Here is a 25,163-nt window from a genome sequence, read left to right on the forward strand (position 1 = left end):
TCATTGTGGAAACGTTTAATAGTGTATATAAAATATGCACAAGTGTTTAACTGCGATACATGAGCTGAACAAGCAAACAGTTTCAAAAATCATTGATACACAAAGTGGGGGTATTCGTCGAGTCAAAACTAGAAGCCGACACTCTTCACCCTGTTCCCAAAGACCCTTCATACCCCGCAGTCACTGTACAATTATTCACCATTTAAAACCGCTCCAAAATAGCCAAGTTTACATTTTTTTAAAAATCCAACTTCACAGCTCAGTGTTGCTATCCAACCACATCGGTCCCAGTGGCCCAAGGTCTGGAGCTAACTCAGCTCCGTTCAGGAGTCGCGGATCTGGAAGTCAGTGCAGAGTGCCGGGATCCAATCGCTCGGAGGCTGCAAAATCCGCTCACGTCTAACCAACGAGATTACTCAAATCGCCAAGCGTGTGGAGGCAAGTTCCACATCGTCTTGCAGACCCAACACTTGGCGAGGGATAGGGAGGTCAGAGCAACAGAAACAGGTTCATTGAAAGTTCAGGAGTAGTCGGAGGAGTGGTGGTGGGAAGGAGAAAAATCTGGCTTTTCCAGTCCCCCATGCATTGGGAAGGCCATCCCAATGAAAGTCCAGAAAGGAGGGATATCCCCCAACTTCCTGTAGCTGCCAGCGGACCAGAGACGCTCGCCCGCTCCCATCTACTGCGAGACAACTTGGCAGATGGTCGTCTTCAAGCCTATGAAGGTGGTTATCCACATGCTGCGAGATCGCGTCAGCAACACACAAGTCAGCCAGGAGATTCTTCAGGAACGAGGCCAGGGACTGGAGTCCGAGCGATTCCAGAATCCAGTTTCACCGGGCTCGCCGTGGACTTGGGAGTGGGGGAGAAACCCAGCCAACATTCAGCGGTTGGAGGTTGGTTATCCGCCGAGCTCTCAGTCGGAGGGTCTGACACAAACAGGAGGACTGAGGGGGAAGATGAGTTCTTTAGATATAAACTCGGTTTTGTAGCTCAGACCCTTGCAGGTGGACAGAATGGCGCGCCAGGTCGATTAGTTTATCGTATAACTAAGGATAGCGCTCCGGGTGGGGTGGTTTCACCTGGAGTGGTGGGGGGGGGGGGGGGGGGGGGGGGGAGGAGAAGGGTCAGGGAGGGATGGAAAAAGGGGCGATGGAGATCGTTGCTGGATTAAGAGTGTGTCAGAGTTGCACATAAACAAACATTTCATTAACGTGGAGTAGGTAGAGTGGAGACATCACCGTCCTTGTATGTACACACCTCACATGGTCAGTACTCCTCCCATGCACGATTCTTTAGAGGATAGTGAGATAATACATGGTCAGAATCAGAAGCACGAACTAGACGGGGAAGAGAAATAGCAAAGAGTTACTCCAGTGTCACCTCACCAAATCCACATTAGTCCGTAGACAAAGTCTCACTTCACCTGATGTGTGGTGCGAATGTTACCTGCCACTTAAGTGTCAGGCTAGCTCCAACAAGCGAGTCCATAACATAAGAACTAGGAGCAGGAGTAGGCCAATCGGCCCCTCGAGCCTGCTCCGCCATTCAATAAGATCATGGCTGATCTGATCCTAACCGCCAATCTACTATCACAGAACCATCTCCTGAATCTAACATAATTAGACACACGAAATAGGAGCAGGATCAGGCTACACGGCCCCTGGGCCCGCTCCGCTACCTACAGGGCCATGACCGATCCGAACCTAGACTCATGTCCAAATTCCTGCCTGTTCCCCATAACCCTTTACTTCTAGGAAACTGTCTATTTCTGTTTTAAATTTATGTAATGATGTAGCTTCTACAGCTTTTTGGGGCAGCATATTCCATGGACCTACCACCCTCTGAGTGAAGTAGTTCCTCCTCATCTCAGTTTTGAAAGAGCAGCCCCTTATTCTAAGACTATGCCCCCTAGTTCTAGTTTCACCCATCGGGAACATCCTCCCCGCATCCACCCAATCCAACCACCGCCCCTTGACATTCAAATCGCCAAATCCCCCACCATCAACATCCTGGGGATCACCATTGACCAGAAACTTAACTGGACCAGCCACATAAATACTGTGACAACAAGAGCAGGTCAGAGGCTGGGTATTCTGCGGTGAGTGTCTCACCTCCTGACTCCCCAAAGCCTTTCCACCATCTACAAGGCACAAGTCAGGAGTGTGATGGAATACTCTCCACTTGCCTGGATGAGTGCAGCTCCAACAACACTCAGGAAGCTCGACACCATCCAGGATAAAGCAGCCCGCTTGATCGACACCCCATCCACCACCTTAAACATTCACTCCCTCCACCACCGGCGCACCGTGGCTGCAGTGTGCACCATCTACAAGATGCACTGCAGCAACTCACTAAGGCTTCTTCGGCAGTAACTCCCAAACCCGCGACCTCTTCCACCTAGAAGGACAAGGGCAGCAGGCGCATGGGAACACCACCACCTCCAAGTCACACACCATCCTGACTTGGAAATATATCGGCCGTTCCTTCATCGTCGCTGGGTCAAAATCCTGGAACTCCCTCCCTAACAGCACTGTGGGAGCACCTTCACCACACGGACTGCAGCGGTTCAAGAAGGCGGCTCACCACCACCTTCTCAAGGGGCAACTAGGGATGGGCAATAAATGCTGGGCCTTGTCAGTGATGCCCACATTCCATAAACGAATATTAAAAAAAAACTGCCCTAGTCGCCTCCTTTCAACCCATTGGCGGAAGAGATCAGGTCAAGTGTGAAGTGACATCTTCTACATCATTCCAAGCTTAAAATTGGGGTGCAAGTGACCTGCAGACAGGCTGGGAGTGCCGCCAGGCTCGAGTGGGAGAAGGTCAGGGTTTCGCGCTCCCCATGACGCACCAGTGACCCCTCTTCTGGAAAGGGTGGGTGGGTGGATCCTGGGCAAAAGCCTCATCAATCAATCAGTTTCAGCTTTGCGGCCAGGTCACTGGGCTAAGAGGGATCGAGGGGCAAATGCATCCAATGGAGCCTTGAAGAGGCAACGCCTCAGGGAGAAGGGTTATAAAAACGCCAAGTTGGAGAGAGGACACCTCGAAGACTGTTCCTCACCCATCTCCCACCACAAGAGCAGAGGTACATGGGTGAATCTATCCCCATATTGGGGGAAACAGTCAAAGATTTGGGCTTGAAACCCCCCAGCTAAGGGATATCAAACCAGGGGGATGTCCTCTGGGTAAGGGGGAGGGAATCCCGTCCCTCGCAAAGGTTTTCTAGGGGCGACGACACCAAGTGCTGTCTAGCAATGCCACACAGGAGAAAAAAGGGTGGTCTTTCTAGTCTGGGTTAGCCCTCTACACCCAGGCATCAGATGTGTCTCCTGAACACTGCCAAAAAAAACCAGAACACCAAGAGGAGGAACTCATATCACTAACAAGTCCAGGTACGTACCGTCCACATGAGAATGGCAAAACCAAACCAAGCAACACCCCAAGCGTAACTGTTGATGGCCGTGCTGAAATAGTCAAAGCAACCCTGGATGGAGACAACAAGAACTTGTATTTACACAGTGCCTTTAACATCTTAAAACACCCCAGGGCGCTTCACAGGAGTGACCATCACAAAAGTTGACACCGAGCCACATAAGGAGATATTAGGGCAGGTGACCAAAAGCTTGGTCAAAGAGGTCGGTTTTAAGGAGGGTCTTAAAAAGGAGTTGGAGGGGTTTAGGGAAGGAATTCCAGAGCTCGGGGCCCAGGCGCCTAAAGGCATGGCTGCCAATGGTGGAGCGATAGAAATCTGGGTGGGGGGGGGGGGAAATGCGCAAGAGGTCAGAATTGGAGGAGCGCAGAGATCTGGGAGGGTTGTAGATGGGCTGGAGGAGGTTACAGAGATAGGGAGGGTTGCAGGGGCTGGAGGAGGTTACAGAGATAGGGAGGGTTGCAGGGGCTGGAGGAGGTTACAGAGATAGGGAGGGTTGCAGGGGCTGGAGGAGGTTACAGAGATAGGGAGGGTTGCAGGGGCTGGAGGAGGTTACAGAGATAGGGAGTGTTGCAGGGGCTGGAGGAGGTTACAGAGATAGGGAGTGTTGCAGGGGCTGGAGGAGGTTACAGAGATAGGGAGTGTTGCAGGGGCTGGAGGAGGTTACAGAGATAGGGAGTGTTGCAGGGGCTGGAGGAGGTTACAGATATAGGGAGTGTTGCAGGGGCTGGAGGAGGTTACAGAGATAGGGAGTGGAGAGGAGGCCATGGGCAGGTTTGAAAATGAGAATCTTAAATCGAGGCATTGCTGGACCGGGAGCCAATGTGGGTCAGCGAGCGACAGGGAGGGGGGGGGGGGGGGGGTGATGGGTGAACCGGACTCGGAGAGATTAGCAGCAGAGTTTTAGATGAGCTGATGTTTAGAGGGCAGAAGGAGGGAGGCTGGTCAGGAGAGAGTGTTGGAATAGTCAGAGTCTGGCGGTAACAGAAAAAGCACGTGGAGATCTAACTACGCTGGATGAGAAAGGAGCACGAACGTAGTAGATACAGTTTATGACCACCGGCAACACGAGACGATGGATTCTCTCCCATGGAGAGGCTCCGGGTTTGGCACAAGGATGGGTTACTGAACCCAATCAATCCGCAGAATCCCGGCTGAGGAAACCAAACATCTTGGGGCAACTGATGGAATGGGGGGGGGGGGGGGGGGAAGAAAGGAGAGTGGGAGAGGAGGTGGATCGCAAGACCCAAGATCAGCAGGTGAAGAACTGAGGTAAACATAGAAGATAGGAGCAGGAGTCGGCCATTTGGCCCCTCGAGCCTGCTCCGCCATTCAATGAGATCATGGCTGATCATCCAAATTAGGTACCCTGTCCCTGCCTTCTCCCCATATCCCTTGATCCCTTTAGGCGAAATATATCCAACTCCTTCTTGAATATATTTAATGAATTGGCCTCCACCGCCCTCTGTGGTAGAGAATTCCACAGGTTCACCACTCTCTGGGTGAAGAAATTCCTTCTCATCTGTCCTAAATGGCTTACCCCTTATCCTTAGACTGTGACCCCTGGTTCTGGACTCCCCCACCGTCGGGAACATCCTTCCTGCATCTAGTCTGTCTAGTCCTGTTAGAATTTTATAAGTTTCAATGAGATCCCCTCTTATTCTTCTAAACTCCAGCGAGTATAAGCCCAATCGACCCAATCTCTCCTCATACGTCATTCCTGGTAGAGGGAAAAGGTGTGACTTGTTCAAAAGGATTGGACTTTGTCCTCCAGTGAAGGGTGTGGGACGGTCTGGAGGGTGTGAGATCAGAGGGACAGGAACAGAATGTCGAATGGAATTGTGAAGAGCGAAGGGTCATTGATGTGGAGAAGCAGCAAGATGGTGAGGGAGCTCCAATGTCAAGAGGGGCAAAGAGTTTGCAGCGACAGAGCGGGGTGGGTAGACCCCCCCCCCCAGACAATGGGGGTGGGGGGGGGGGAAAGAGGGGGGGGGGCACGAGATTCACGTCCCTGAAGGACCACGTCCTGACACAGACTCACCTTTTGATATAGGAAGTCTTTGTGTCCAACAGCACAGGCCACCTGGTTGATCTGAGAGTTGGCATCCCTCTTGCAGCACTGAAATGGCCAAGGGGCATAGGTCTCGTTGTACATGGTCCTGAAGAAAGAGGTATACTGGACCCAGTCAGCGGGCCCCGTCGATCCACAGCATTGTTCCTGGGGAGGTTTGGGGGGGGGGGGGGGAAAAAAAAAAGAAAACCCGAACATTAGGACACAACACAAGGGGCTTCATAAATAGAGGTACAAAAGTAGAGAAGTTATGCGGAACCTTTATAAAAGCGCTGGTTGGGCCACAACTGGAGTATTGTGTCCAGTGCTGCTCACCACACTTTAGGAAGGATGTGAAGGCCCTTGAGAGGGTGCAGAGGAGATTTACCAGAATGGTTCTGGGGATGGGGGATCTTAGCTACAAGGACAGGTTGGAGAAGCTGGATTTGTTTTCATTGGAGCAAAGGAGGTTGCGGGGTGATTTGATCGAGGTGTACAAGATTATGACGGGTTTGGATAGGCTAGACGGGGAAAGGCTGTTCCCACTAGTTGATGGTACAAGGACTAGGGGGGACACAGATTTAAGGTTTTGGGCAAGAGATACGAGGGAGGGGGGGGGGGGGGGGGAAAAGCGAGGAAAACTTTTTTTTAATTTTTTAATTTTTTTTTTTAATTTAAATAAACGTAGCGAGTGGCGAGGACCCAGAACTCGCTGCCGACGGAAGTGGTGGAAGCGGAGACACTCGGGCCTAGAAATTCAGTTGGTTGCGCCAGCCGGTAATGCCATGAGGGGTATATTTCCAGCGCTAGGCACTTAGCGCCCGGGCGCAGACCGATCTGTGCCAACACCCAAATTCAGTTGACATTTAGCGCCGGCGCAAAGTGTTTGCGCCCGCTCAGCTGCGCGCGCAGCTTATGACGTCATCTCGTCGTGCAACGCTGTTTGTGCGCCCCAAACCGGAAATTCAGTGGCGCCCGCCCAATGTGGGCATGGCGCTGCTAAGAACTGTGAAGTGGAACGCAACAGAGGCCCTGTGGGCCTCGGGGAGCGCTAATTAAAGGGCACTTACACTGACCTATAAAGCCCAGCCATTTTGCTGCAATGACTTTACTGCTTTGGATTTCTGGACAGAGACCAAGGAACAGAGCTTACTGATTTGGGACAACATAGAGGTATTTTTGGCTTCTGGCCAGTGCTTTGACATTTGATTTCACGGTTTTCAACTTTATTATGGGGGCTGTACGGGGGTCCAACCCTCAGTTGCAGCATTATGTGCGAAGGGCTCGCAGACGCTGTGTGAGAGGGCCAGCCATGCCTAGACGCAGAGGGGCCATCAGGCGTCGGCAACGTAGGCCTTACCCACTCAGGCAATACCGGCAGCAGGTGTCCTATCTCACCATGACTGCGGCACATTGTGTTAAAGAGGCTGCGCTTCAGAAGGGAGGTGGTTGCAGAGATCTGCCAGCTGCTTCACAGAGATCTGCGTCCACAGCTGATGTGCAGGACGTCTCTCTCGGTGGAAGTGAAGGTCACGGTGGCTCTGAACTTTTATGCAAGTGGCTCCTTCCAAGCCGCTGCTGGGGACATAGCGAACATCTCCCAGTTCGCCGCGCATCGCTGCATCCGGCAGGTCACCGATGCACTTTTCGCGAGGAGACACCAATTCATCTCCTTCCCCATGACCCGACAGAGGCAGGAGCAGCGTGCAGTCGGATTTGCCAGGATCGCGCGCTTCCCCATGGTGCAGGGTGCCATTGACTGCACGCATGTGGCTATGCGGGCACCTATCCACAATGCCGAGGATTACCGCAACCGGAAGGGCTACCATTCCCTAAATGTACAGCTGGTGTGTGACCACAGGCAGCGCATCCTAGCTGTCAATGCCCGCTTCCCAGGAAGCAGCCACGATGCATTTATCCTGCGCCAGACTACTGTGGCTGACATGTTCGAGGCACAGCCTCCACCAAGGGGATGGCTTATCGGGGACAAGGGCTACCCTTTGTGTACATGGCTCATGACCCCGCTCCGCGCGCCCAGGACCCCAGCGGAGGAGGCATACAACAAAAGCCATCAAGCCACAAGGAACATCATAGAGCAAACGATAGGCGTCCTCAAGCAATGGTTCCGCTGCCTGGATCATTCCGGCGGATCTCTACAGTATTCGCCGGATAGAGTCTCCCAGTTCGTCGTCGTGTGCTGCATGCTGCACAACCTGGCTATCCGCAGGACTCAGGCACCACCACCTCAGGAGGACGAGCAGGAGGACCATGAGGAGGAGGAGGAGTACCAGCCCAGGAGGGAGCCACAAGGTCCAAGGGCCGTCCGCCGGGGGCTTATTGATCGACACTTCTAGGCCCCCCTGTCAGGGAATGGGCTGTGGCAATGAACGCACCTGAAGGCAGCTGCACCGCAAGCCCTCAGCCGGTTAACGCAACAACCACTTGAAACCTGAGACGTGGACATGCTGAATAAATAAAAAGCTTTATTTCACAAACTCAGGGCCCTTCCCACATGAAACAGAAAAACAGACAAGACCCCCAAAAAACAGTCAAAAACATCTGTCACTCCCAAAACCTGGGGAGGACTAACAAAACTTGCCCATCCAAATGGCCTTCATCATCGGCCTTACAAAAATAAGCCCCCCCCTCCACAACACAAACACCCCCATAAAAACAAAAAATGCCTTGATCCTCGGCCTTACCAAAATAATCCCCCCCCAGAACACAAGCCCCCAATATAAAAAAAACCGCTATCACCACACTCTAATGGGTGTGCCGAGAGGGCGAGTCCTTAGACAGGCTTCTCCGGCCCCTGCCCGACCTGCTGCTCCGCCTCAACCTGGGCCCTGCGGGTGTGGCAAGGCTGGGGGGGGGGGGGGGGGGAAAGGCTCACGAGGGCCACAATGTGTGTCGGCAGATGCCCTTGGGGGTCGGCCAGCATCAGTCTCAGCAGCAGCTCGTCGCACCTTGGCTGGGGGAGTGGCAGTGTCGGCTGCACCAATGGGGGCGAGCTGGCTGATGGCAGGCGCGCGCTGCTTGCCAGAGACACTGGCACTCGGCCAGGCTGGCAGTGCAGCAACCTGGTGGAGGCCAGACCGCTGCGCTGCAGCAGGGCGGTGGGTGCCCTGGCGATGCTTCCGCGCCACAGCAAGTGTGGCAGAAGTGAGTGCCCGAACTGCCCTGGTATGTGCCCGCATCAGCTCTGCCAGTGTCTGGACGGCACCACTCATCTCGCCCTGGGCTGCCGCGAGTTGTTCGACCCCCCTGGCCAGTGATTCCCCGAAAGCGACCACACTATGAGCCAGGGACTCAATGGCCTGAGGCATCTGTTGCACAACCCCCATGAACTCCTGGTGGCGCCGCTCAGACGCCGCCGACATCTCATCGAGGAGGCGCACCTCCTGGGCGAGGACCGTCTCCGGACTGGAGGGCGGACTCTCCTTCTGGGGAGAAGGCCGCCGAGCTGGCCGACCCTTCCCGTGTGCCTCGAGCCCAGGATCTGCCCTCCCCTGCAACACCTCCCCCTGGCTCTCCTGCAGGCCAGACGTCTCCCCTCCATTGCCATCCCCTGGCGCGGATGAGGGTTCCCCCGATGTGCCGCCTTCCTCCTGGTCCTCGTCGTCCTCCTCCAAGGGCCTGGCACTCTGAGCTTCAGGGACCACCTCCTCCTCACCAGCTGAAAGCAGGAAGGCACAAGAGTAGCTTTAGAGTGAGGACAGGGCGTCAGCGAGGGAGGCCCGAGTGGTGACATTATGCGCATTTGTCGGTCAGTGCGAAAGGATGTAGATCTGAAGTGCAAGGGCAACGACAGAGGTCCAACCGGTCATGTCCTTACCAGTGGGTCCCAGTACAGGGTCCACATCTCCGATCGCAACAGGGCCAGTCACCTGGGCACGCATGAGTCGAGCCACGCTCTCCTCCAGCTCACTGAGCGCCTGGTACTCGGGACGGCCTCCACCAGTGTCAGACTGGCTCCTCAAATTCCACGCCAGCTTGGCCTGCAAGAGAAAGGACGGCCTCTAAGTACAGTGTGGTGCCCTGTTGCTGTGCGCACTGCCTCCCATGGTCGAATAGCTTGGCCAGTGTGGTGCCCTGTTGCTGTGTGCACTGCCTCCCATGGTCGAATAGCTTGGCCAGTGTGTTAAGTGCAGAAAGTGCTATTGATGATCATGCCAGTGCCATAGCTGCGGGAGGAGGGCTGCCCATTAGTCCTTTGAGGTCCCTTTGCCCATAATGTGAGGTTCACATGCAAGGATGAGGAGGACACTGGAAAGGGTACTCACCTTCACCATCCGAGTGAGGTCGTTGTACTTCTTGCGGCATTGGTCCGCACTCCTGGGGACATCGCTGGTGGATGACACCCTGCGGGCGATTTTCCTCCAGGTTTTCCTGTACTGGCTCCTGGGAGCCTTCTTGCCACTGTCCGGGCACAAGATCTCTCTTGTTTTCGACACCATTAATCAGCACCCTCAGAGCATGCTCTGAGAAGCGCTGCGCTCGTTCACGGGCCTTCTCCATGGCTCCAGGCGCTATTTTGGCCCACCAGCACTGTTGAGGCCTAGCTGCAGGGCTCCACTATGCAGGGCGTGGCAGCAGTCAAAGTCGACTCTTCCCCCTTTAAGAGCTGGCCGGCGTCAGGGTGTCTGCTGTCAATCAAAACATGACCGCACCTGCGCTGCGCCCGGCGTTATCAGGCCGCATCGCCGGCTTAGCGCCTGAAGATAGCAGTGCAACGCCAGTTTCAGCGCTCGGCCAAACTCTTGGCCAACTCTACTGAATTTCGGCGATGTGGCCTACACTTTCCGGCGGGTGCTAACTTTAGCGAACGCCCGACTTTAGCGCCCTGACTGAATTTCTAGGCCTCGATGTTTGAGTGAAATAAACTTGCAGGGCTACGGGGATAGAGCGGGGGAATGAGGCTGACTGATTGCTCTGCAGAGGGCTGGCACGGACTTGATGGGCCGAATGGCCTCCTTCTATGCCCTCATGACCAACAATTAGCTCTCCATCCCCTTCCTCACCTCTGTGTCCACTGGAGAGACACAGGAAGCAATTGCAGTTTGTTTGGAGGGGGGGGAAAGAGAGAGAGAGAGAGAGAGAGAGAGACACAGAGACTGTCGTAATTTCCAGGTGTTGGATATCATCGAATCACACCGCACAGGAGGCCGCCATTCGGCCCATCGTGCCTGTGCCGGCTCTTTGAACGAGCTCTCCAATTAGTCCCACTCCCCCCTGCTCTTTCCCCACAGCCCTGTGAATTTTTCCCCTTCAAGTATTTCTCCAATTCCCCTTTTGAAAGTTACTATTGAATCTGCTTCCACCGCCCTTTCAGGCAGCGCGTTCCAGATCACCACAACTCGCTGCGGGAAAAACAATTCTCCTCATCTCCCCCTCTGGTTCTTTTACCGATTATCTTCACTCTGTGTCCTCTGGTTACCGACCCTCCTGCCACTGGAAACAGTTTCTTCTTATTTACTCCATCAAAACCACTCATGATTTTGAACACCTCTATTAAATCTCCTCTCAACCTTCTCTGCTCTAAGGAGAACAACCCCAGCTTCTCCAGTCTCTCCACATCACTGAAGTCCCTCATCCCTGGGACCATTCTGGTCAATCTCCCCTTAACCTTCTCTGCTCTAAGATCTCCTTACCTGAGGAAGGATATACTTGTCTTAGAGGCGGTGCAACAAAGGTTCACTAGATTGATTCCTGGGATGAGAGGGTTGTTCTATGAGGAGAGATTGTGTAGATTGGGCCGATACTCTCTGGAGTTTAGAAGAATGAGAGGTGATCTCATTGAAACATACAAGATTCTGAGGGGGATTGACGGGGTAGATGCTGAGAGGCTGTTTCCCCCTGGCTGGAGTCTAGAACCAGGGGTCACAGTCTCAGGATAAGGGGTCGGCCATTTAGAACAGAGATGGGAGGAATTTCTTCACTGAGGGCGGTGAATCTCTGAACCTTGTGCGCTCTCAATCTCAAGGTTCAGATAGACCAACACGTTCCTCTTTGCCAATTGGGATTTGACGGAACATCTCGTCTTAACCATCCAACCCAAAACTAGGGCTAGTCAAGTAGCACAGGTATAACTCCCATCCTCCCCAAAACACTGGAGAAATAGGGAGATTCCTGACCCCAGCACTGGTCAGACCCAAACATCAGTTGAGGTTTGCTATTTGGAGTGAACCCATTTACTGCTCCGGGAATAGCGCCAGAGTTTTCCATTGAAATAATAATGTGGAATGACAGGTCGCACAGACTGGGCTTGTATTCCCTGGAGTTTAGAAGATTAAGGGGTGATCTAATCGAGGTGTTTGAGCTGATTAGAGGATTCAATAAGGTAGAGAGAGAGAAACTATTTCCTCTGGTGGGGGGGGGGGGGGGGGAAGCCCAGAACAAGGGGGCAGAACCTTAAAATTAGAGCCAGGCCGTTCAGGGGTGATGTCAGGAAGCACTTCTTCACACAAAGGGGGGTGGGAATCTGGAACATTCTCCCCCAAAAAGCTGTTGAGGCCGCGGGTCAATTGGAAATTTCAATACAGCGACTGATTTGTTAGACAAGTGTATTAACGGAGAAGATTAAGATCAGCCATGATCTAATTGGATGGCAGAACAGGCTGGAGGGGCTGAATGGGCCTCCTCCTGTTCCTGTGTAACAGGCTCGAGGGGCTGAATGGGCCTCAGAAACATAGAAGATAGGAGGAGTAGGCCATTCGGCCCTTCGAGCCTGCTCCGCCATTCAATGATCATCCAAATTCAGTACCCTGTCCCGGCTTTCTCCCCATATCCCTTTAGCCTTAAGAAATATATCCAACTCTTTCTTGAATATATTTAATGAACTGGCCTCCACCGCCCTCTGTGGTAGAGAATTCCACAGGTTCACTACTCTCTGGGTGAAGAAATTCCTCCTCATTTCAGTCCTAAATGGCTTACCCCTTATCCTTAGACTGTGACCCCTGGTTCTGGACTCCCCGACCATCGGGAACATCCTTCCTGCATCTAGTCTGTCCAGGCCTGACAGAATTTTATAGGTTTCGATGAGATCCCCTCTCAATCTTCTAAACTCCAGTGAGTATAAGCCCAATTGACACAATCTCTCCTCATGCATCATTCCTGCCATCCTAGGTATCAGTCTGGTGAATCTTCGCTGCACTCCTTCCATGGCAGTCCTTCCTCAGGTAAGGCGACCAAAACTGCACACAATACCCAAGGTGTGGTCTCACCAAGGCCCTGTACAACTGCAGCAAGACATCCTTGTTCTTGTACTCGAACCCTCTCGCTATGAAGGCCAACATACCATTTGCCTTCTTAACCGCCTGCTGCACCTGCATGCTTACCTTCAGCGACTGGTGCACAAGAACACCCAGGTCTCTTTGCACTTCCCCTTCTCCCAATCTATTGCCATTCAAATAATAATCTGCCTTCCTGTTTTTGCCACCAAAGTGGATAACCTCACATTTATCCACATTATAGTGCATTTGCCATGTTCCTGCCCAATCACCCAACCTGTCCAAATCGTACTGGAGTTTCACGACATCCTCCTCACAGCTTACCCTCCCACCCAGCTTTGTGTCGTCTGCAAATGTGGAGATATTACATCCAATTCCCTCGTCCAGATCATTAATATATATTGTGAACAGCTGGGGTCCTAGGACCGATCCTTGCGGTACCCCACCAGTCACTGCCTGCCACTCGGAAAACGACCCGTTTATTCCAACTCTTTGCTTTCTGTCCGCCAACTAGTTCTCTATCCAAGTCAATACCTTGCCCCCAATCCCATGTGCCTTAATTTTGCACGCTAATCTCTTATGTGGGACCTTATCGAAAGCCTTCTGAAAGTCCAAATACACCACATCTACTGGTTCTCCCTTATCTATTTTACCAGTTACATCCTCAAAAAATTCCAGTAGATTAGTCAAGCACGATTTACCTTTTGCAAATCCATGTTGACTTTGTCCGATCCAGTCACTGCTTTCCTCCTGTTCCTGTGCAACAGGCTCGAGGGGCTGAATGGGCCTCCTCCTGTTCCTGTGTAACAGGCTCGAGGGGCTGAATGGGCCTCCTCCTGTTCCTGTGTAACAGGCTCGAGGGGCTGAATGGGCCTCCTCCTGTTTCTGTGTAACAGGCTCGAGGGGCTGAATGGGCCTCCTCCTGTTCCTGTGTAACAGGCTCGAGGGGCTGAATGGGCCTCCTCCTGTTCCTGTGTAACAGGCTCGAGGGGCTGAATGGGCCTCCTCCTGTTCCTGTGTAACAGGCTCGAGAGGGCTGAATGGGCCTCCTCCTGTTTCTGTGTAACAGGCTCGAGGGGCTGAATGGGCCTCCTCCTGTTCCTGTGTAACAGGCTCGAGGGGCTGAATGGGCCTCCTCCTGTTCCTGTGTAACAGGCTCGAGGGGCTGAATGGGCTCCTCCTGTTCCTGTGTAAAAGACTCGAGGGTTATTATGGGATTGATTTGATGGTTTGGTTTGTTTCAGAGCACGTACATCCTTCCGAATTTGATGGGGAGGGTTTAGAATAGAAGGCTGCAGTCCCAAACCATGACTTCGATCATCTACATAATCCTCAAGCTGGTCAAATTAACACAAGAAATAGGAGGAGTCGGCCATTCGGCCCCTCGAGCCTGCTCCGCCATTCAATAAGATCATGGCTGATCTTGGACCTCAACTCCACTTTCCCGCCCGATCCCCATATCCCCTAAAGTCCAAAAATCTCTCGGTCTCAGCCTTGAATATACTCAACGACTCAGCATCCACAGCCCTCTGGGGCAGAGAATCCCAAAGATTCACCGCCCTCCGAGTGAAGAAATTCCTCCTCATCAGTCCTCAATGGCCGACCCCTTATCCGGAGACTGTGACCCCTGGTTCTAGACTCCCCAGCCAGGGGGAAACAGCCTCTCAGCATCTACCCTGTCAAGCCCTGTAAGATTTTTGTATGTTTCAATGAGATCACCTCTGATTCTTCTAATCTCTCTAACCTAGGGAATACAAACCCAGTCTCCTCAAAACAACCTACGTATCCCAGGAACCAGTCCCGGTGAACCTTTGTTGCACCGCCTCCAAGGCGAGCATATTCTTCCTTAGATAAGGAGACCAAAACTGTGCGCAGTACTCCAGGTGTGGTCTCACCAAGGCCCTGTACAATTGTAGCAAGGCTTCCTTACTCTTGCACAGGAAAGTCTCTTAACCGGCACCTAAATATCCAAAAATCTCACAACCGGCAAAATTCAGGAGTAGATTCAGGTAAGTTTTACTATATATTATTGTCCGTTCCTGGATCTGTGGCCGTGTAACCGGGGCTCCTGCACTTGTGGCCGTGTACGGGGCTCTCATACCTCGGCAAGTATACCTCTAATCCGGACTTTTTGATCAACCGGCACCACGCCGGTCCCGGATAAAAAAAAGTTTCCTGTACTCCAATCCCTTTGCAATAAAGGCCAACATGCTATTTGCCTTCCTAATTGCTCGATATACCGGCATGTTAACTGTGATTTGGACCATTTGTGATCGCCAGCTCGTCACTCATGTCCTCATTGTAGGTCACCTGTTATCCTAGTTTACTCCACCAGCCTCTTGACCTCAAAAACGTTCCTAGTGGTCAATGCATTAAAACAGACGTCACAGAAGGAGGCCGTTCAGCCCATCGCGTCAGGAACCGAAGGGGCTTTAAATGAGGAACACTGTCAATTGTCAAACCGCGGCACGCTGAACATGGAGTACGGGCCCGCAGCGTCAGTCAATCCCTTACCTTTGGCATGACGTGGTTCCACATCATGGTGAGATCGCGACCTTGATTGGAAGAGGTGTCCCCGTAGAACTGGAGCATTTGCTTCTTCACGAATTTGGGATTGGAGGTGAGCTGAAAGACGGAAGGATTTAGAGAGATGGAAGTCCCACATGAACCCAACTGGGCTTCCTACCACGTCAGGAGTCAGGACCCCAACCCTCCCCACATCTGCACCCATCCCAAACTCTTAGATACAACGGTGACCACACTTCAAAGAGTACGTCATTGGGCGTGACGAGCTTTAACACAGAACTTGTTGCATGAGACTCTCTCCTATCCTTGCCCCCCCCCCCGGCGAGCTGAGGGAGGACATTCAACCATGGATGGTGCCTCGAGGGTCCACCCGCACATACTTTGCAGCAGGGATCAGGAGCACAGGCTGATTTCCCCCACCCCCAGCCAGGGCCACTAGAAACATAGAAGATAGGAGCAGGAGTCGGCCATTCGGCCCCTCGAGCCTGTTCCGCCATTTAATGAGATCATGGCTGATCATCCAAATTCAGTACCCTGTCCCTGCCTTCTCCCCATACACCTTGATCCCTTTAGCCTTAAGAAATATATCCAACTCCTGCTTGAATATATTTAATGAATTGGCCTCAACTGCCTTCTGTGGTAGAGAATTCCACAGGTTCACCACTCTCTGGGTGAAGAAATTCCTCCTCATCTGTCCTAAATGTCTTACCCCTTATCCTTAGACTGTGACCCCTGGTTCTGGACTCCCCCGCCATCGGGAACATTCTTCCTGCATCTAGTCTGTCCAGTCCTGTCAGAATTTTATAAGTTTCAATGAGATCCCCTCTCATTCTTCTAAACTCCAGCGAGTACAAGCCCAATCGACCCAATCTCTCCTCATACATCATTCCTGCCATCCCAGGTATCAGCCTGGTGAATCTTCACTGAACTCCTTCCATGGCAAGAACATCCTTCCTCAGATAAGGCGACCAAAACTGCACACAATACTCCAGGTGTGGTCGCACCAAGGCCCTGTACAACTGCAGCAAGACATCCTTGTTCCTGTACTCAAACCCTCTTGCTACGAAGGCCAACATACCTTTTGCCTTCTTAACCGCCTGCTGCACTTGCATGCTTACCTTCAGCGACTGGTGCACAAGGACACCGAGGTCTCATTGCACTTCCCCTTCTCCCAATCTATTGCTGTTCAGATAATAAACTAAAGGTTCCTAGTCGCCCATCTTCCCACCCCACTCTGGTAGCTCAATACAGGCTGGGGACGGAGTCTGGGATCTTGCTGCTCTGTGTGTGGGGCTCAGTACCACACCGGGTGAGGCAGTGACTCGGGAAAGGGAGTAACTGTGCCTTCAGCGCAGGTTGATCGCGGACAAGCCCCGAGGACTCAAGTGAATTGGCTCCACAATCCTTAGACAACCTCTCACTGCTTTCCTACACCCCCCCAAAGCTGGAACCCGCAGTCCCATTCACCCCCCCCACCCCCCTGCCCAGAGGGCTGTGGGATCGCCCTGTACTTACATAGTCTCGGTGCGTGATGGATGTGATACAGGAGGCACATTCGAAGATGTAGACAACTAGCATCAGCACCAGGTACTGCCCGGGAAGGAAGGAAGGAGACACAATGAGACAGTCCGCAGTACTCACTGCCCACCCGTACCTCACCCACGCACCTCTCTGTCCAGCGCCACTCAGACGGATATTGAACCGGAGGGCATCAGACCCAAGGCCCACCCCTTTCCTCTCTGGAACTGGAGCATGGCCCTTGACCCAGGGGCACGGAGGGCAACTGAGGGCCCCCCCCAACCTCAGATTAGTCTCCGCTCCATGCAGGCCAGGAATGGGGCCTGGGACTTTCCCCCCACCCCACTGGCTCAGTCAGAGCTGGTTTCAACCACGGTCCAGTTCTTCAGCAAACCTTGGGACCCTCTCTCCCACCCCTCCCTGTGGCCCTGCCCCATCCTCATGGCCCCCCGCCCATCCCCCTTACTCACCCTGCTCTGTAGCACCCACTCAAGTACACCCCCTCCACCCCGTGCCCGTCCCTGCTCCCCCTATCGCCCCGTGTCCCTCCCACCCCCCCCTTCTCGCCTCACCGGGTATTCACGGTGATGACCACAATCAGACTCTCGTTCAGCACGTGCCCCACTCCCCGTGCCCCTCCCCCCATGCCCCTCCCTGTGCCCCATCCCTCCCCGGTACTCACGGTGATGACCACAGTCCTGGTCTCGCTCAGCACGGCGATAATGCCGAAGACGGAGAGGCAGAAGAAGGCGAAGCCGACAAAGACTGCGATCCAAGCCCCGGCAAACACGTCGTCCTTCCCCGAAGCCCCCAAAACCGGGTACACCTGGAATTGATCAGTCACCACCCAGATAGTCTCCGCGAACAGCGCGATGCCAGCGAGCTGGGGGTGGAGGGAGGGAGACAGACCGTTACACCACACACTGGACCGTCAGCACGGGAACATAGAAGATAGGAGCAGGAGTAGGCTATTTGGCCGCTTGAGCCTGCTCCGCCATTCAATGAGATCATGGCTGATCATCCAAATTCAGTAACAGAAAATGCTGGAAATACTCAGGCCAGGCAGCATCCGTGGAGAGATAAACAGAGTTAACGTTTCAGGTCTGGGACCCTTCATCAGAACCAGTTCTGATGAAGGGTCCCAGACCTGAAACGTTAACTGTTTCTCTCTCCACAGATGCTGCCTGGCCTGAGTATTTCCAGCATTTTCTGTTGTTATTTCAGATTTCCAGCATCCGCAGTATTTTGCTATTATATCCAAATTCAGTACCCTGTCCCTGCTTTCTCCCCATATCCCTTGATCCCTTTAGCCTTAAGAAATATATCTAACTTCTTGAATATATTTAATGAATTGGCCTCTACTGCCTTCTGTGGTAGAGAATTCCAGAGGTTCACCACTCTCTGGGTGAAGAAATTCCTCCTCATCTCTGTCCTAAATGGCTTACCTCTTATCTTTAGACTGTGACCCCTGGTTCTGGACTCCCCTGCCATCGGGAACATCCTTCCTGCATCTAGTCTGTCTAGTCCTGTTAGAATTTTATAAGTTTCAATGAGATCCCCTCTCATTCTTCTAAACTCCAGCGAATATAAGCCCAATCGACCCAATCTCTCCTCATACGTCATTCCTGCCATCCCAGGTATCAGTGGTGAATCTTCGCTGCACTCCCTCCATGGCAAGAACATCCTTCCTCAGATAAGGTGACCAAAACTGCACACAATACTCAAGGTGTGGCCTCACCAAGGCCCTGTACAACTTCAGCAAGACATCCTTGTTCCTGTACTCGAATCCTCTCGCTACGAAGGCCAACATACCATTTGCCTTCTTAACCGCCTGCTGCACCTGCATGCTTACAAGAAACACCGAGACCAGCACTGGACTGGCCCAGACTCTCAATTGCCCCACACAAAGCCTCGGCAAAGGGAAAGACCGCAAGTCCCATCAGTTTCCCCACACCAACGCTCCCTTCCGACATCTGGGATTGCTCTCCTAGGAGCAGAGCCTATCAAGGGGAGATGTACGGGAATGGTGCCAGGGCTGAGGGACTTCAGTTATGTGGAGAAGCAGGGGTTGTTCTTCTCAAAAACATAAGAATCAGGAGCAGGAGTCGGCCATTCGGCCCCTCGAGCCTGCTCCGCCATTCAATCAGATCATGGCTGATCTTCGACCTCAACTCCACTTTCCCGCCCGATCCCCATATCCCTCGACTCCCCCAGAGTCCAAAAATCTCTCGATCTCAGCCTTGAATATACTCAACGACTGAGCCTCCACAGCCCTCTGGGGGAGAGAATTCCACAGGTTCACCGCCCTCCGAGTGAAGAAATTCCTCCTCATCTCAGTCCTCAATGGCCGAGCCCTTATCCTGAGACTGTGACCCCCGGTTCTAGACTCCCCAGCCAGGGGGAAACAGCCTCTCAGCATCTACCCTGTCAATCCCCCTCAGAATCTTGTATGTTTCAATGAGATCACCTCTCATTCTTCTAAACTCCAGAGTGTATCGGCCCATTCTACACAATCTCTCCTCATAGGACAGCCCTCTCATCCCAGGAATCAATCTAGTGAACCTTCATTGCACCGCCTCCAAGGCAAGTATATCCTTCCTTAGGTAAGGAGATCTTAGAGCAGAGAAGGTTAAGGGGAGATTGACCAGAATGGTCCCAGGAATGAGGGACTTCAGTGATGTGGAGAGACTGGAGTTGTTCTCCTTAGAGCAGAGAAGGTTGAGAGGAGATTTAATAGAGGCGTTCAGAATCACGAGGGGTTTTGATGGAGTAAATAAGAAACTGTTTCCAGTGGCAGGAGGGTCGGTAACCAGAGGACACAGATTGAAGATAATCGGTAAAAGAACCAGAGGGGAGATGAGGAGAATGTTTTTTCGCAGCGAGTTGTGGTGATCTGGAATGTGCTGCCTGAAAGGGCGGTGGAAGCAGATTCAATAGTAACTTTCAAAAGTTTTCCTGACTGACCTGTTTGGACACCATTCACACCTTTGATTGCTGTGATTATCTCTCTGCCGAAGTGTGATAAAGGGCAGTTAGAAAGATTACCTGTAATCATCTGGCAGTGTTCTCTGACTATATAAGCGGTGTCTTTATGCATCTCTCCACTTCACCTGACGAAGGAGCAGCGCTCCGAAAGCTTGTGATTTCAAATAAAGCTGTTGGACTATAACCCGGTGTTGTGTAACTTCTTACATTTGTCCACCCCAGTCCAACACCGGCATCTCCACATCATAACTTTCAAAAGGGAATTGAATAAATACTTTGAAACGGCCCCTCAAGCCTGTTCCACCAATCCATCAGATCACAGCCGATCTGTATCCTAACCCCATCTACCCGCCTTGGTTCCATAACCCTTAAGCAATAAAAAAAAAATTGAAATTGTCATTTGACCCCCTCCCCCCACCCTAGCTTTTTTGGGGGGTAGGGAGTTCCAGATTTCCACTACCTTTGGCGTGTTTGCGATGTTATCACTCACCCCTCCCAACCCGAAGAGGGCCGATCCCAACCAGAGACATTAAGACAACAATTCAGCACCGAGCATTCGCAGGACAGAGTCGGAGCAGCTCAGAGAACCGGTTAGGGGAGATTCCTCACAGTTCAACCACATTCCTGTTCCAGCTCGGAGGCAGATGGAGCAACCTGTTTGCTCGCTCGCCCCCCCCCCCACTCCACTGAGGCTCGCAGCCATCTCCCGTCTGTCGACTAGGTCAGTGACTGTGTGGGGGGGGGGGGGGGGGTTGGTGAGAAGGTTGTTTATTTCCTTCAGGTCTGTACACAATGTACTTGGGGAAACAGCCCTTGACCGTCCCTTGCACTAGAGGGGGTGCAGAGGAGGTTTACCAGAACGTTGCCTGGGCCGGGTATTTCAGCGATGAGGAAAGATTGGAGAGGCTGGGGTTGTTTTCTTTGGAACGAAGGAGGCGGAGGGGAGATTTATTGGAGGTATATAAAATGATGAGCGTCCCAGATAGAGTGGATAGGAAGGACCGATTTCCCTTAGCAGAGAGGTCAATAACCAGGGGGCAGAGATTTAAAGTAATTGGTCGGAGGATTAGAGGGGAGTGGAGGAGAACCTTTTTCACCCAGAGGGTGGTGGGGGTCTGGAACTCACTGCCTGAAAGGGTGGTCGAGGCAGAAACCCTCATCACATTTAAAAAGTACTTGGATATGCCCTTGAAGTGCCGTAACCTACAGGGCTACGGACCAAGAGCTGGAAAGTGGGATTAGGCTGGATCGTTCTTTGTCGGCCGGCAGGGGCACGATGGGCCAAATGGCCTCCTTCTGTGACGTAACTTTCTATGATTTTTTATGATCTCCTCGCCTAACACTCGCTGGGGTACAGGTTCCACACACACTGACTCTCACTGGGGTACGGGTTCCACACACACTGACTCTCACTGGGGTACGGGTTCCACACACACTGACTCTCACTGGGGTACGGGTCCCACACACACTGACTCTCACTGGGGTACGGGTTCCACACACACTGACTCTCACTGGGGTACGGGTTCCACACACACTGACTCTCACTGGGGTACGGGTTCCACACACACTGACTCTCACTGGGGTACGGGTCCCACACACACTGACTCTCACTGGGGTACGGGTTCCACACACACTGACTCTCACTGGGGTACGGGTTCCACACACACACTGACTCTCACTGGGGTACGGGTCCCACACACACTGACTCTCACTGGGGTGCGGGTTCCACACACACTGACTCTCACTGGGGTACGGGTTCCACACACACTGACTCTCACTGGGGTACGAGTGTCCCCTTTGCCTTGGCGATGCTACTTACCATGAGGACTACTTTTCCGAAGATCAGTATGGCCTTGAGCGCTGGCGAGGCATTCAGTTCTCCCATGTTTCCACTTCAATCTTCCAGGCGAGTGTTGCACTACAAGGAGATCAGACAAGGAGATAGAGTAACAGTCCACGACCAAACTTGGGCCACCAACCCTGTGGTGCTGCCCTGGAGTCACCAGGAATTGAAGATTAATCTCCTGATTAAATCGATGCTGCCAACAACACCCAGGGGGCGATGAACAAAACATCTTCTTCCCCTTTGAACAGTTTCATTAATGAGTTTTTAAATTATTGGAATCTCAGAGTACAAAAGCAAGGAAGTTATGATGAGCCTGTATAAAACACTGGTTCAGCCTCAATTGTCTCCAATTCATTGAAACTTATAAAATTCTAACAGGACTAGACAGACTAGATGCAGGAAGGATGTTCCCGATGGCGGGGGAGTCCAGAACCAGGGGTCACAGTCTAAGGATAAGGGGTAGGCCATTTAGGACAGAGATGAGGAGGAATTTCTTCACCCAGAGAGTGGTGAACCTGTGGAATTCTCTACCACAGAAGGCAGTAGAGGCCAATTCATTAAATATATTCAAGAACCAGTTGGATATATTTCTTAAGACTAAAGGGATCAAGAGATATGGAGAGAAGGCAGGGACAGGGTACTGAATTTGGATGATCAGCCATGATTGCATTGAATGGCGGAGCAGGCTCGAGGGGCCGAATGGCCTGCTCCTATCTTCTATGTTTCTGGGCCCCACGCACTTTAGGAAGGATGTGAAGGTCTTAGAGAGGCTGCAGAAAAGATTTACTAGAATGGTCCCAGGGATGAGGGACTTCAGTCACGTGGAGAGACTGGAGAAGCTGGGGTTGTTCTCCTTAGAGCAGAGAAGGTTAAGGGGAGATTGACCAGAATGGTCCCAGGGGATGAGGGACTTCAGTGATGAGGAGAGACTGGAGAAGCTGGGGTTGTTCTCCTTAGAGCAGAGAAGGTTAAGGGGAGATTGACCAGAATGGTCCCAGGGGATGAGGGACTTCAGTGATGAGGAGAGACTGGAGAAGCTGGGGTTGTTCTCCTTAGAGCAGAGAAGGTTAAGGGGAGATTGACCAGAATGGTCCCAGGGGATGAGGGACTTCAGTGATGTGGAGAGACTGGAGAAGCTGGGGTTGTTCTCCTTAGAGCAGAGAAGGTCGGGGGGAGATTTGATCCAGGTGTCCAAAATCACGAGGGGTCTGGACAGAGTAGAGAGAAACTGTTCCCATTGGCAGAGGGGTCGAGAACCAGAGGACACAGATTTAAGGTGATTGGCAAAAGAACCAGAGGCGACATGAGGAAAAACTTTTTTTTTTTTTTTTAAAAACGCAGCGAGTGGTTAAGATCTGAAATGCGCTGCCTGAAAGGGGGAGGAGGCAGATTCAACTTTATCCTTCAAATAAGTACCTGAAGTAAAAAAGTTTGCAGGGCTACGCGGGGGAGTGGGACTAGCTGAGAGCTGGCACTGGCTCGACGGGCCGAATGGCCTCCTTCTGTGCTGTAACCACTCTCTGATTCTCTCTGTGCGGGTGGGGTCTGCTCACACACCCAGGTGAATTCAGTGAACCACACCCCGACAATACACCAAACCACATTCCTCCACAACCAGATTCCAAAGAAGAGACACAAACCATCAGGCCTCCAGGAGATCAGAGGGGGGAACGGTTAGGGACACAGAAACCTCCCCACCCCAATATTTGGATTATTTTCCAGCTCGGTCACTCACTCATTACAAAGATTCCACTTTGAGATTCAGCATTAAAACAAAAAAAGGTTTTACAACTTTTCACTCGAACTGCATTGAAGGACAAAGAAATTAAATACGTTTTCACACGAATTAAAAATCTCAAATGTTTCAGATCCCAGCGCAATGTCTCGCCTCAGAAAGCAGCAGGCAGAATGGGCTAGGAACGTCAGCAGCAGAATTAATCAACAGAGAGGGAGACACACACACAGACAGAGAGAGACAGAGAGAAAGGAGACAGAGAAAGAGACACAGGCAGACAGAGAGAGACACAGACAGACAGAGAGACACACACACACACACACACACACACACACACAGGAGAGAGACAGAGAAAGAGAGACACAGGCAGACAGAGAGAGACACAGACAGACAGAGAGAGACACACACACACACACAGGAGAGAGACAGAGAAAGAGAGACACAGGCAGACACACAGAAAAGGAGACAGAGAAAGAGAGACACAGACACAGACAGACACACGAGAGACAGAGAGAAATGAGCTCAGGACAGTCTGACCATATTAAAATGCAGACAGCATCAGCAGGTTACAGTGCGAGCTCTGCCCGCGGATAACACCGTCTCTCGGTGGAGAGAACACCCAACTTCACGGAAACCAGAGTTAAACTCGCAGAAACACCACAGTTCAACTTCCAGCCCAGACCTTTCACATTTAGATATAAAAATCATGGCGAGACGGAGCTGTCGGATTAACTCTCACCCCCGGCACTGAGCTCACCCCCAGACAGGTTAATTAAAGAGAGACTCTGCTAGACCCGGCCAGTGTCCCGAGATACTCAGACCCCAGGACCCTGCCCTAGACTCCAGGACCCAGACCCAAGACCCCCACAATCTCCCCAGACCCAGGACACTGCTCCAGACCCCAAGACCCTACCCTAGACTCCAGGACCCAGACCCAAGACCCCCACAATCTCCCCAGACCCAGGACACTGCTCCAGACCCCAAGACCCTACCCTAAACCCCAGGACCCAGAACCCAGACCCCAAAGCCCCCACAATCTCCCCAGACCCAGGACCCTACCCTAAACCCCAGGACCCAGAACCCAGACCCCAAAGCCCCCACAATCTCCCCAGACCCAGGACCCTACCCTAGACCCCAGGACCCAGAACCCAGGACCCCCACAATCTCCCCAGACCCAGGACCCTACCCCAGACCCCCACAATCTCCCCAGACCCAGGACCCTGCCCCAGACCCCCACAATCTCCCCAGACCCAGGACCCTAGGACCCAGACCCCCAAAATCTCTCCAGACCCAGGACCCTGCCCTAGACCCTAGACCCAAGACCCCCACAATCTCTCCAGACCCAGGACCCAAGACCCCCACAATCTTCCAGGACCCTGCCCTAGACTCCAGGACCCAGACCCCCCACAATCTCCCCAGGAACCCGAACCCAATGACCCAGCCCGCTCTCACCTCTGCACCGGCTTGTCCACACCTGATACTGCTTCAAGGAACAGAGGAACTCCCCTAAATACCGACACAGACTCACCGGGATCACAGACCTGTTTAACCTGTTTCCCCCTCTGATGTCACAGGGCCGGTGGGAATCAAGAGCTGGAGCCCGGACTTCCTCAGGGAGCCCGGACTGCAACCTGCTACACCAACAGGTGAGGAGGCACCGAGCAATATCGCTGGCAGAGACACAGACTGATCCAGCCAGTCTGTCCAGGTTGTCTCTCAGCCCCAGTATCACTCTCACTCACTCCCCTCCCCTCCCTGCACTTGCCTCTCCCTCTCATTTCATTCTAGTTACACAATCGAGGGAGGTTGGAGTCCCTCTTTCACTATTTGAAGGGGCCGCT

General features: G+C 52.6%; 1 protein-coding gene across 3 annotated transcripts; it reads right to left on the reverse strand.

Annotated features, from left to right (window-relative positions):
* LOC147110157 (uroplakin-1a-like) lies at positions 1-24,880 on the reverse strand. 3 transcript variants are annotated; one of them, XM_086004093.1, is made up of 8 exons: positions 24,775-24,879; positions 21,561-21,659; positions 17,439-17,639; positions 16,754-16,828; positions 15,227-15,337; positions 5,475-5,651; positions 3,404-3,487; positions 1-1,340 (listed from the first exon to the last, which is right to left on the reverse strand). In XM_086004093.1, exons 2-8 carry the CDS (start codon positions 21,624-21,626, stop codon positions 1,296-1,298), a joined length of 759 nt encoding a protein of 252 aa, XP_085860219.1. In that variant the 5' UTR covers positions 21,627-21,659; positions 24,775-24,879; the 3' UTR covers positions 1-1,295. The 3 variants fall into 3 exon arrangements, with proteins under 3 accessions (XP_085860219.1, XP_085860218.1, XP_085860217.1); XM_086004092.1 differs by lacking the exons at positions 1-1,340; positions 3,404-3,487; positions 5,475-5,651; positions 24,775-24,879 and adding exons at positions 8,169-9,159; positions 9,319-9,481; positions 23,004-23,087; XM_086004091.1 differs by lacking the exons at positions 1-1,340; positions 3,404-3,487; positions 5,475-5,651 and adding exons at positions 8,172-9,159; positions 9,319-9,481 and having other exon boundaries at positions 24,775-24,880.
* Positions 24,881-25,163: the final 283 nt, after the last annotated feature.

The sequence above is a fragment of the Somniosus microcephalus genome, chromosome 12, assembly GCF_052327205.1.
Source record: "Somniosus microcephalus isolate GS21.2 chromosome 12, FLI_Smic_1.0, whole genome shotgun sequence".
Taxonomy (NCBI): Eukaryota; Metazoa; Chordata; class Chondrichthyes; order Squaliformes; family Somniosidae; genus Somniosus; species Somniosus microcephalus.